This window comes from Podarcis melisellensis (genome assembly GCF_964234715.1).
Source record: "Podarcis melisellensis genome assembly, chromosome: 1".
NCBI classification, from domain to species: Eukaryota; Metazoa; Chordata; class Lepidosauria; order Squamata; family Lacertidae; genus Podarcis; species Podarcis melisellensis.
Genome location: NC_138528.1, coordinates 2,155,889 through 2,169,346, shown reverse-complemented (window position 1 = coordinate 2,169,346; position 13,458 = coordinate 2,155,889). Strand labels below are relative to the sequence as shown.

General features: G+C 48.2%; 1 protein-coding gene across 2 annotated transcripts in view; it reads left to right on the top strand.

Annotated features, from left to right (window-relative positions):
• MDGA2 (MAM domain containing glycosylphosphatidylinositol anchor 2) overlaps positions 1–13,458 on the top strand; it is a 392,859-nt gene that overhangs the window by 203,870 nt on the left and 175,531 nt on the right. The window contains exon 4 of one of the 2 annotated variants that reach the window (XM_081910051.1): positions 7,993–8,189. In XM_081910051.1, the coding sequence (XP_081766177.1) occupies positions 7,993–8,189 (197 nt within the window). Of the gene's footprint in view, positions 1–7,992; positions 8,202–13,458 lie in introns of both variants that reach the window. The other variant, XM_081910050.1, reaches the window with a different exon arrangement.

The window sequence follows — 13,458 nt, the reverse complement described above, 5'->3', positions numbered from 1 at the left end:
CACAAAAAAGACAAAACAAGACACACAACAAAGAAAAACAAATTGGACTACATTAAACTAAACTAAACACAAAGGAAAATTATTACTTCAAATACCTAAATCTCTTTACATTGATAACTGACTTCCTTGAAACCCCTCTAACTGAATTTCATTATATCACCTGTATAACAGTTCTCTAAATTCATATTTCTAATAATAATGGGATGCAGCACCAGAAGTTGTTGAGGCAGTACCAAGTGTTGAAATTTTGCGCCTCTAACAACTTTGTAACCTCCCCTGCAGCCCCCTACACCATGGGGCAGCAAACTAAGGTTTGCGGGCTGGATCAGGCCCAATTGCCTCCTAGATCCAGCCCGCGGACGGTCCGGGAATTCAGGCAGCCCGCATAGCATGCGCGCACGATGGTTTTTGCGACTCAGCCAGGCTTGGGGGTCAAAAGTGAGGCATTCAGCTGCTTGAGACAAGCCCCTTCTCTGTCCATCGTGCGCAGCAATCTTTTCTTCCGGGGTGGGGAAGAGGGAAAAGGAGCCACAGTTGGGATTTCCAGCATGGAACTGCCAGCGACTGACCTCAGAAAGGGCAGTTGTGGCAGCAGGGGCTTGGAGGCACCTCGGGAGCAATGCCCGCCGGTGTCTGTGGCAGCGGTGCTCCCTGCCAGAGGAAGCGGCGAGCGCCTGGGTGGCTGCACACCTAAGCAGTTCCATACTCTCCTGGGGAAGTTTTTTGTTAGCTACACGGTGCGAGCCATGGAAAGGTAAATAGCCGCTGCCACCTCGTCTTCCAGAGAGCCAGCGTGGTGTAGTGGTCAAGAGTGGTGGACTCGTAATCTGGTGAACCGGGTTCTCTGGTCTAAACCACTGAGCCTTGGGCTTGCCGATCAAAAGGTCGGCGGTTCAAATCCCCACGACGGGATGAGCACTGTTGCTCGGTCCCTGCTCCTGCCAACCTATCAGCTCAAAAGCACATGAAAGTGCAAGTAGATAAATAGGTACCACTCTGGCGGGAAGGTAAGCGGCGTTTCCGTGCGCTGCTCTGGTTCGCCAGAAGCGGCTTAGTCCTGCTGGCCACATGACCCAGAATCTGTCTGTGGACAAACGCCGGCTCCCTCGGCCTATAGAGTGAGATGAGCACTGCAACCCCAGAGTCGTCTGCGACTGGACCTAATGGTAAGGGGTACCTTTACCTTTAAAGTTCTTAAGCACAGTGCAGAGTCTAGATCTGGGACTACAAAGGAACTCTCTTCCTCTCCAGGGTCTCTGAGGGTCCTGCATGATGTTGGAGGCAGAGCAGAGGCAGGAAAGGAGAGCAGCTGCTGGCATCTTGATTCACAACGATCCGCAACATCTCTGGCTCCCAGCCTCCTGCTCCTTAGAGAACCAATTACCACCATAACAAATAAAGAAAGGGTTGTAATACAGAGATGAGTCCCTCTCTCTCTCTCTCCCTCCCTTGTTCACCCCCCAAGCACCGAGAGGCATTTTGCTGAAATGCCAATATTATTATCTTATATGGGGAGAGCAACGCCTGAGATTTGTGCTCCCTTGCAGCGAGGGAGGTAGGAGGAACTGCTGGTTGCAAACCGAGCCCAGTCTCTGAAGGGGAATGCCTGGTTTAGCATTTCTTCAGCAACCAGCCCTCTTCTTGCAACGGCTTGCCAGCCTAGGTACATCCTTCGCAACGTTCACTTCTCCGAACTGTGCAGTGCCAGTGGCGTAGCATGGGTTATCAGCACCCGGGGCAAGGCAAGTAATTTGCGCCCCCTAACCCATGGATTTGCGCCCCCTAACCCGTGGATTTCCCTAACCCCATCAGATGTTGCGCCCAGTGCGGCCGGCCCCCCCTGCACCCCCCACGCTACGCCACTGTGCAGTGCAATGTCTGCAAAAAATAAAAAATAAATGCAGGTGTCGGTGAAGCAAATGTACCAAAATGCCTTAAATTGGGGAAATGCTTAGCAAAAATAAAAAATTGCATTTTAGGACAAAGTCACACTCTAATGCTGGTGCATTTTTAAGGGGATTTAAAAAATAATAATGCAAACTTACCTGGAAATATGAAGAACTGAACTTACGACCTGAAAAGGGAGAAACTGAAAGAATCTGCTGGTCTGTTTCCATTCTGCTCCTGCAATGAGCACCTGCCCCAGGAGATCTGAAGTAGGACTTTGCACATTTCAAGCATTTCCCGATTGCGTGTCGAGGTCCCCAAGCCACCCCTCAAATAACTCACAACCTTGTTTAAGGTTTTTGGCATAATTTTGGCCACAACTTTATTAAAATACATATCAGTGGGTGGTTATTTAGGCATTGGTTAAGACTATCTGTCCCCCCGCCTAGGAACAGAACTGACCCCGAACTCCCTCGGAAGCCAGTTAAGGGAAAACAATATTGGGGAGCGAAGGAGCTGAGTCACAGGCCCTCAGCACTCACCCGCATGCTTCCCGGGGCTTGCCGGCCCTGGTCCCATTTCAGGGATTTGGACGAAATCATGGCAAGCCCTTGGATTCCTTTAATAATAATAATAATAATAATAATAATAATAATAATAATAATGATGATGATGATAAGAATAATAATATATTTTATTTATATCCCGCCCTCCCCAGCCGAAGCCGGGCTCAGGGCGGCTAACAACAATAAAACAGTACAAAAGTACAGCACAAACAACACTCTAAAATCATTCATTATAAAATTAATTTAATTAATTAATTAATTAATTTAATTTAATTTAACGGAATTCCCTTCCGCAGCAGCATTGGAGAGGCAGGCCCAGCCGATCCTTACCCCTCCTCCAACTAATTGATAACCAATGCCTAACCACAGCCTTACAGATTGTGATGATTTGCTACGCAGTAGGCAAAAACCAAATGGCCCAGCCAATCGGCCAGATGGACAAAATTCCTACCAGGCTCCTGCCCCATAGCAGACGACCCCATGACAGGCATAGCAAGGTCAGCGCAAAACCCTTGAAGCCTCAGGGCGGGTGGGCGGGTGATCCGGTTCACACAAGCTGCATGTCCTGAATTGAAAAGCTCCGATCCTTCCCACCAAATTGCAACAAACAATTTTCCCCAGCAATCCAGCCCCACCAATCAATTGCCAGGGGTCAGTTTAACCACCCTGCCTGGCAACAGAGGGGTGACTCAGTGGACCTGTCCGCAACACGTGCTCTCTTTTCAGGGAGAACACGCTCTCTCTGAACACCCAAACTGATGGCAAAGGGTTGGTCTGGATGACCCTCTGGGTCCCTTTGAACTCGGCAATTCTATGACATAGCTCTGCACAATGCTGAGCTAACATGAGGAAAGTATAACTGATTTATTTATTTTTATTTAAAAAATGAACACATCACCTGTAAACAAATGAGAATTATAAGCTATTTACTGGGTTTTTTTTAAATGAGAATCCATTATTATCTTTTTTTATCATCTCTGATTTAGAAATGGGGGGTTAATATTTCAGATCACCAATTGCTCAAAGCTACACAGGGAGCCTATATCGGACCAGAGATTCAGCTTGCTTGAAGTCCAGCGGAAGCAAACTGCACCAGAACAAGCTCACAGTAGATTTTTTTTTTTTAGTTACAAATTAATGGGCTGGAGAGCTCATTTGCATTTTGTCTCCATTTGGAAAAGAACTAATTAATATGTTTTATTGAGCTAATTGCAGTGCCACCAGCCTTTGTGGGAGGGGAAAAAATAGGTCTCAGGGATGTGTTTCCAGAAAGAAAAGTCTTACTGCTAACATGCGTGACTAATAATGGATGTAGCTCTGTTAAAAAATTAACCACACTTTAATTAAATGAACATTGCAAAGATACCCATTGTAGCAGGCCTTCCTGATTTAAAGTCCCCCGGGGCTGGCCTGCCATTGGTTATATGAGGCGAGGCAAAGGCTCATTAAAAGGGAAAAAAACACAACCCCAAACACCTGCCAATCACTTCTTGTCCTTCAGCCTCTGCTAATGATCACTCACTGCAAGGAGGCTCCAAGTTCAGAACTAGTTACTGTGGAAGAAGGTTTCCCCACTTTGAAACGAGGGAGAATTGCCCCAGTTTTAAACTAAAATGAAGTTTACAAACCTTCCTTGCAGGTTTTTAAGCAGAGGATGGATGGCCATCTGTCCCAGATGCTGAGATTCCTGCCTTGCAAGGGGGCTGGACTAGATGAATCTCGGGGTCCCATTTTGTGATTCTATGAAAGCGTGTAGAGAAAAGTTTTCCTCCCCACTCGAACTCATGGGCATCCAAGGAAGCCGAATGTTGGAAGGTTCAGGAGAGCTAAAATAAAGATCTTCTTCGGAGTTAAGCTGTGGAACTCCCTGCCACAGGAGGAAGTGATGGCCACCAATTTAGATGGCTTTATAAGAGGATAAATTCACGGAGGAGATGACTACCAGTGGCTACCAGCAGGGCCGTCTTTACCCAGGGGGCACCCGGGCGCCAAATTTTGGGGGGCGCCAAACGCCAGGCGCTGAAGCCGCCTAAGCTCTTAACTATCTATCTGTTATGAAATAATAAAAAATTTAGATCAAGCTAGAAAAAACACAATACATATATACCTGGGTATTACCGAAATGTATACCTGCTGTTTCACTAAAGGACTTTCGACTTTGTGCGCTCGTTTATCAAAGACGTGCCGCGCCAGTGGTGGCGCTTGTCATTCAGCGGCGCTTGCCAGATGAGTCAACAACAGCACTTGTCATTCTCAGTTAATTGGGGGGGCTAAGCAAAATTTGGGGGCGCTGGGTAGATCTTTGCACCCCGGCAGCGCATATGCTAAAGACTGCGCTGGCTACCAGCCACAATGGCTGGGCTGTGCATCCATTGCCATGCTTCTGAATGACAGCTGATGGAAACAGCAGGAGGGGAGCGTTGCTCTTGCGCTTGAATTCTGCTTGTGGATTTCCCATGGGAATGTGGCTGGTTGCTGTGAGAACAAGATGCTGGACTAGAGAGGTTAGTGGCCTGATCCAGCAGGCTCTTTTCATGTCCTCATGTCCTTAGTGTGTCAAGTACACACAAGAGGCAACCATTTTTTAAATAAGATCCCCTATTCCCAACAGTGGTCCGACCAGTGCAGGATTTACGTATAAGCTATATGCCCCTGCCCACCTAGCAGTTTGAAAGCACGTCAAAGTGCAAGTAGATAAATAGGTACCACTCCGGCGGGAAGGTAAATGGCGTTTCTGTGCATTGCTCTGGTTTCGCCAGAAGCGGCTTAGTCATGCTGGCCACATGACCCGGAAAAACTGTCTGCAGACAAACGCCGGCTCCTTCGGCCTATAGAGCGAGATGAGCGCCGCAACCCCAGAGTCGTCCGTGACTGGACCTAACGGTTATGGGGTACCTTTACCTTTAAACAAGAAAATCTTAGGGTCCCACTCTCTTGTGAAGTCCCCAAAAAAGTTTAAAGGGGAGAAAACTGGATGTAATTCAACAATAACTTTGATAAAATACATATTTTGTTATGTGTAAATGGCTTTAGACACCTATGAGGTCCATCAGTGACCATATAGCATATATTCCACACAGAAAACAGCGACAATTTGTTGTTGGCAAGGGACAGCTGGACATATCAAGGGCCCCGTTACCTTCAGGACCTTAGGGCCTCATCAAACCCAAATCTAGCCCTGGGTCCAATCCTGTCTCCTATGCTGAATTAAACACAAAGGGGGGGGGATTAATAATATTTCGCCAAGTCCTCTTTCGACGGCGATACGATTTGAGTATCTACCTTGGATGGATATTGAAAGTGGCATTGCAATAAGAAGGCTGGCCTGTCTACAGAGAGGCCAAAGGAAACTCGACTCCGAAAGGTAGCCTGGAAATTAATGAGGCAGCTGAACTATATTTTTGGTCCCTGAATTGGATCTTAATTGCTGCAGCCGGGAGAGAGTTACAACCCTCTGTAGGGACATTTGCTGGAAGCAGGCTTTAGATTACACTCCCAGCAAAAGGTACAGAATCCGAAGGCCATGAGGCAGGAAAAGGTTATGAAGCTCATCGCCCTGGGCATCACTCTGCTCAGGTTTGCAGCTCGATCCTATATATGATTACTTAGGAGTAAGTCTTGCACCTTGGTGACTGGGCAGAGACACACAGCTTTGCGTTTGCTGAGCAGACATTTCCTTGCCCAAGGAAGCCCCGGAGCTGAAATCCTGCAAGCGATTCTCCAATGGAATTCTCAGGAGTTTCTTCAAACTACAATTTGTTGTGAATTTTGTATTCTCCTTGCCAACAAAGGTCCGTATAGTAAAAGCTCTGGTTTTCCCAGTAGTGATGTATGGAAGTGAGAGCTGGACCATCAAGAAGGCTGATCACCGAAGAATTGATGCTTTTGAATTCTGGTGCTGGAGGAGACTCTGGAGAGTCCCATGGACTGCAAGATCAAACCGATCCATTCTGAAGGAAATCAGGAGTGCTCCCTGGAAGGACAGATCCTGAAGCTGAGGCTCCAAGACTTTGGCCACCTCATGAGAAGAGAAGACTCCCTGGAAAAGACCCTGATGTTGGGAAAGATGGAGGGCACAAGGAGAAGGGGACGGCAGAGGACGAGATGGTGGGACAGTGTTCTCGAAGCTACCAGCATGAGTTTGACCAAACTGCGGGAGGCAGTGGAAGACAGGAGGGCCTGGCATGCTCTGGTCCAGGGGGTCACGAAGAGGCGGACACGACTAAATGACTAAACAACAACAACACTTCTCCTTTTGCATTTTCCTGTTGTTAACTGTCCTCAGAACTTCAGATGAAGCGTGGTAAACAAAATTTATAAATAAATGAAAAATGAGGTTCTACCAGGTTCAGATTTCTCGGTTTCTCATTCCCCCCGCCCAATTTTAAATTCAGTTCTCCAGACGTCTGCAGGAATCAACACAGAAATTTATCAGCATTTGAGGGGCAAATTTCTCTTAATATGCACATGGTTTTGTATGCAGTTTTGTACATATCTTTTTGCAAGCAATTATCCCTCATATAACGCATTTTCATATGTTACTTTCACAATCATATTCATTTTTATTTCCTCTGATAAATGCATTTCGGTAGCATTGCTTGGTCCAAGAACTGCATTGCCAAAGTGCAAAATTTGAAACATGGTGTTGTTGTGTTTCCCCCATTGTTTGGAAAGGCTTAATGTGGTAGATTCACCTTAAGATGCAACCTGAATCATCTATAGAGGACACATGCAATAACCCTGTTTAGAAGTCATTTTGGACTCACCATCATTTCGGACTCACACCTGTCCATGGAGGCACAGGTCAATTCTGTGTCCAGGGCAGCTGTTTACCAGCGCCATCTGGTGCACAGGATGAGACCCTACCTGCCTGTGGACTGTCTCGCAAGAGTGGTGCATGCTCTGGTTATCTCTCGCTTGGACTACTGCAATGCACTCTACGTGGGGCTACCTTTGAAGGTGACCCGGAAACTACAACTAATCCAGAATGCGGCAGCCAGACTGGAGACTGGGAGCGGCCGCAGAGACCACATAACACCAGTCCTGAAAGACCTACATTGGCTCACAGGATGTTTCTGGGCACAATTTAAAGTGTTGGTGCTGACCTTTAAAGCCCTAAAGGGCCTCGGCCCAGTATATCTGAAGGAGCGTCTCCACCCGCATCGTTCAGCCCAGACACTGAGGGCCAGCTCTGAGGGCCTTCTGGCGGTTCCCTCACTGCGAGAAGCCAAGTTACAGGGAACCAGGCAGAGGGCCTTCTCGGTGGTGGCACCCTTCCTGTGGAACACCCTCCAATCAGATGTCAAGGAAATGGACAACTCTCTGACTTTTAGAAGATATCTGAAGGCAGCCCGGTTTAAGGAAGTTTGTAATGACTGATGTCTTAATGCATTTTTAATCTCTTGTTGGAAGCCGCCCAGAGTGGCTGGGGAAACCCAGTCAGATGGGTGGGGTATAATTAATAAATTGTTGTTGTTGTTGAAACAAGGGAGCTCTTTGCATCTGCTAACCTCCTGCTTCCTTCTCCTTCCCTTTCCAGATCTGGACGACCCAATTGTGACCGTCCACCAGAGCATAGGGGAAGCCAAGGAACAGTTTTACTATGAGAGAACAGTGTTCCTCAGGTGCGTGGCCAACTCCAACCCACCTGTCCGGTACAGCTGGCGGCGAGGGCAGGAGGTGCTGCTCCAAGGATCCGACAAGGGGGTTGAAATTTACGAGCCCTTCTTTACCCAGGTAGGAATCAAGGTACAGTCATATTTTTTCTTACTTACTACTCTTATCAATGTCATTTCCATTTTGGCAGAAACGCCTTTCACATGGGCACGTGGGTTGAGGTGAAAGCAAGGCAGACCGGTGACAAAAGAGCTGCACTAGTGGCCGGTATGTTCCTGGGTTCCACTGAATGCAGTGGTGTAGCGTGGGGGGTGCAGGGGGGCTGGCCACACCGGGCGCAACATCTAGGGGTTAGGGGGCACAAATCCACGGGTTAGGGGGCGCAAATCCATGGGTTAGGGGGCGCAAATTACTTGCCTTGCCCCAGGTGCTGACAACCCACGCTATGCCACTGACTGAATGCCAGGTTTAAATCTTGTAAAGGCTCATCTTAGAGCAGGGGTCGGCAACCTAAGGCCCATGGGCCACAAGCAGCCCTCGGGGGTTGTTTAACCGGCCCATGAACCGCCTCCAAACCAAGCCACCCACTCGGCAAGTCACCGTGTGCTGCGCTAAATCAGCGCAGCGCGGTGCGGGGACACACTTCTGTGGTGCCGGAAATCGCGTCTGTGCATGCTCAGACACAGACGCCAGAAATCACAGCCGTGCGCGTTTTGGCCCATGGAGGGATCTCCGCTACAGTGAACCGGCCCAGGCAAGGTAAACCTTGCTGCTCCCTTCCTAGAGAATACCTGGCCAGGTAAGATCTGCCAGGGATGCCCTGCTCCCGGGTTTGTCCTCTAGGGCCAGGGGGGACAAGCTTTGGGGGTCAGAGTGGTGCATCCTATATGGTGAAAGTGCTTGGGGGCTGCGCAATTCTGACAAAAGTGGGTTACTAATAATAATAATAATAATAATAATAATAATAATAATAATTTATTTATATCCCTCCCCAGCCAAAGCTGGGCTCAGAGTGGCTAACATCAAATATATAATACATTAACATAAAATCAGACAATCAATTAAAATACATCCTCAAATCAGATCAGGATCAGAATAAAATCCAATCGGATGGCAACCCGCAGATTAGGGTTGGGGACCTTAAATGCTCACCAGGCCCAACTGTTTGTGCTGAACTTATATGGGCCTGTGAAAAAAATTGGGAGGCCACTTTCATGCAAGTTCTTATGAAAGGGGAGAGGGAGTTAGACTGAACCCCGACCAAAGGCCTGGCAGAACAGCTCCGTCTTGCAGGCCCTGCAGAAAGATGTCAAGTCCTGCAGGGCCCTAGTCTCTTGTGACAGAGCGTTCCACCAGATTGGGGCCAGTTCTGAAAAGGCCCTGGCTCTGGTTGAGGCCAGCCTAACCTCCCCATGGCCTGGGACCTCCAATATGTTTTTATTTGAGTACCCTAAGGTCCTCTGTGGGACATACCAGGGTTAGCCGGTCCCATAGGTACAAGGGTCCTAGGCTGTATAGGGCTTTAAAGGTTAAAACCAGCACCTTAAACCTGATCCTGTACCCCAGCGGGAGCCAGTGCAGCTGGTATAGCACTGGGTGAATGTGATCTCGCATTGAGGACCCCGTAAGGTGGGGTGTCACCTGTTCTCTTTCCCTCTGTAACATCCTGTCAGGCTCCGTGGGGTGCCCTCAGGGACAAGGGTCTCGGTCCAAGGTTGTAAAAGCCTTTCACCCAAAAACGTATGCAAAAGACTGGGGTTCGAGGTGCAGCCTGGTCTCAAGATGCAAGGTTCAATGTGGAGAATCAGTTTGTCTCCATGATCCAAAACAGAGCTCAGGAAACCACCACCGAAGGTCCATATGATCAGGAGTCTGGAAAGCAGCCCTGAGGAGGAAGGCATGAGGGAGTTGCATATGTAGAGGAGAGGACACATAAGATAAGGCTACCAGATTTTTTCAATGAATCCGGGGACACTTATTGTTCTCTATGTACATGTGGATGCTGAGAAAACTGTAAATCTGGGGACTGTCCCCAGGAAACGGGAATGTCTGGTAACCTTAACGTAAGAGCCGTCTTCAACTATCTGAAAGGCTGTCACATGGAAGATGGAGCAAGCTTGTTTTCTGCTGCTCCAGAGGGGAGGACCCTAAACAACGGATTTGAATGACAAGAAAGGAAGTTCCAACTCAACACAAGGAAGAGCTGTTTGACAGTGGAACGGACTCCCCTGGGACTCTCCTTCCTTAGGGGTTTTGAAGCAGAGGACAGGTTTTTGAAGCAGAGGTCCCTCGTACCTAAGGGACTGCCTCTCCTGATATGCCCGGCGGAGGACCTTAAGGTCCACAAATAGCAACACCCTAGAGGTCCCGGGCCCTAAGGTAGTCAGCTTAGCCTCAAGCAGAGCCTTTTCAACACTGGCCCCGGCCTGGTGGAACGCTCTGTCTCATGAGACCAGGGCCCTGCAGGATCTGATTTCTTTCCGCAGGGCCTGTAAGACAGAGTTGTTCCGCCTGGCCTTTGGCTTGGAATCCACTTGATCCCCTTCCCCTCTTTTCTTTTTTCCTTTCTCCTTCTGTGATGCAACTCCTACTTGGGGACTTCCCTGGCTTTTTTCTGGCCCAAGTCGGACCAGTCTGGATAGTTGGCCTTGGTGAAGATTGGACGTTTTCATCCCCAAAAAGTTTTTGATATGAGTTTCTACTGAAATGAGGCTGCATCATAATGTTGTATTTTAATCTTGTTTTTAAGTTGTATTTTAATCACCTGTTTTTATACTTGGTGTTTGCTGCCCTGAGCCTGGCCTTGGCTGGGGAGGGCGGGGTATGAATAAAATTTATTATATTATTATTATTAGATGGCCATCTGTCAGGGATTATTTGTCTGGAGGTTGTGCTAGATCACCCTTGGTGTCCCAACCCTCTGATTTTATTATTCTGCTCTTTATGTGAACAGGACATGTTCTTACTGCATTTTCAAACCGTCTCCCTAGGAGCAGTGCCCAGACTTACCTGAGAGATAAATTAGTTTTGTTCTTGGCTCATTACCAGAAGAGTCTTTTATTTACATAGACACCCTACTTCTTCTCAGCAGACTTTATTTCGTTGGAAGTTTTTAAACGGAGTTTGGATGACTATCTGCCAGGGATTCTTGAGCTGTGATTCCTGCAGTGCATGGGGTTGGATTTGATGGCCCTTGTGTTAGAATTTCTGCTCCATGATTGCAGTCATGGGATTTTTGTCTATCACATGAGAGTGTATGTTTTGACTCCACAGAGTGGGAAGTGATGGAGAGAGGATGTTTGTGTTCCTGTGTTCCGTGAAGTGGGACTATTGTCCTTTGCTCTTTTTCTCTTTGCTATCTGATGCTAGAGAGAGAGGGAGCCATGTTGCAGTGCTCCATGTGTGTTTAGATGTCAATAAAGTAGATTAGCCAAAATGCTGAGTTGCTGAGGTCTGTCACACAAGCGGCGAAGACTCTGCGGATCCCTATGTGTGCCGGTGTCTGTTGGCATCGGTCGCTGAGATGTTCGGGCAGAAGAAAGCTTATGAAGCTCCCAAATGATCGACCAGGAGGGAGGGAGCATGCCATTCAGGCATGTGTCTCTAGCAGGGTCCTACTCGAGTGTAGGACGAGCTCCTGACACCTTGGGGCCCCCTTCCAACTCTACAGTTCTATGCTTCTTTGATTCTATCTTTCTATCAGCTGCAGATGCAACGTCTGCAGCTGTGATTCCTGCATTGGAGCTGATTGGAGTAGATGGCCCTTGGGAGCCCCTTACAATTCTACGATGCCATGAGTCTCTCTTGGGCCAGATCCTCCGGCGCATGAGCTGCCTTCCCAACGTGAGCATTGCGTTCAGCTCCAGACCCTTCCCCACTTGGCGGAGCCGGAGCTCCTGGGATCGAGGCGCGAGAACCGACGAGAGGCAACAAATGAGATGCTGAGTGTACAATCAGCAACCCGGCGCAGAACAACTTTCAACTTTCATAGATAATTCTCAACTAATGGCTCGGAAAGGCCCATCACTTTCATCCTTTATTGCACCTGACAGCTTTATATTGCTCAGAATCGCTGGCAAAGCCTCGCTGAGGATGAGGCAGCGATGGGACCTCAAGAAGGAGGAGGGGTTGGGCCAGGTTCAACACCGTGGGATTGGACTCCCTTCCTTAGGAACATTTTAGGAAGTTGCAGCCTTCTTCCCGGGATGGGATCACCCGCAATGCTCTGCAGGATAGGGCCCCGGCTCAGGAGAGGCTCCTTGCTGGAACTGAATTGTGGACAGTCTTCTGCTGTGGACAATTTTTTGTTTATTCTATTTATATCTTTCCTTTTCCTTATTTAATCCTTGAGAGGCCACACCTAGTGAGCTTCATGGCCAAGCAGAGATTCGAACCCTGCACTTCCAGGTCCTGGTCCAAAACTCTAACCACTAGACCACACCGGCATTTTAAAATGCACTTTAAAATACAGTGGTACCTCAGGTTACAAACGTTTCATGTTACAAATACTTCGGGTTACAAACTCTGCTAACCTGGAAGTAGTACCTTGGGTTGAGAACTTTGCCCCAGGATAAGAACAGAAATCACGCGGCGGGAGCATGGCAGCAGCGGGAGGCCTCATTAGCAAAAGCGCACTTCAGGTTAAGAATGGTTTTGGGTTAAGAACAGACCTCCAGAACAAATTAAGTTCGTAACCCAAGGTACCACTGTAACTGTGCAAAATAAAACTAAGAGCAACAGTAGCACCAATAATTTTCAACAGAACAAGCACACGACATACAGTGGACGCTCAGGTTGTGAATGTGATCCGTGTGGGAGGCACATTCGCAACTCGCAGTGGTGCGTCCGCACACACACAGGTTGCAATTTGGCACTTCTGCACATCTGCAAAGCTTGATCTAGCCCTTCCGCGCATGTGCGACCGCTGAAACCCAGAAGTAACTCATTCCGGTACTTCCAGGTTTCGGCACATCCATAACCTGAAAAAACGTAACCTGAAGCGCCTGTAACCCGAGGTATGACTGTACTTTACACCCAGAATGGAGAGACCTCAAGGCTAGTCAGATATTTATATTTATTTTTATTTTTTATTTTAGTAGTAGAACCCCATGATCTACCAACCAAAGCATGGTGCAAAAGACAGACAGATTTTTCTGTTGGTGGGAAAATGTGCCATTGAGGAGCGCAATACCTCAAGAACAGCCTCTCCCCATATGAACCTACCCAGACCTTGAGATCATGCTCTGAGGCAGTGGCATCACAACGGGGGGGGGGTGTGCAGGGGTGGTGCAGGTGCCATGTCTGGGGGAGGGTAGTGACAAGGAGGCACCGTGTGGGGGCTCGCGGCGGCGTGAGCAGCCATCGTGCCGCCACAGTCACATGTGGAGGA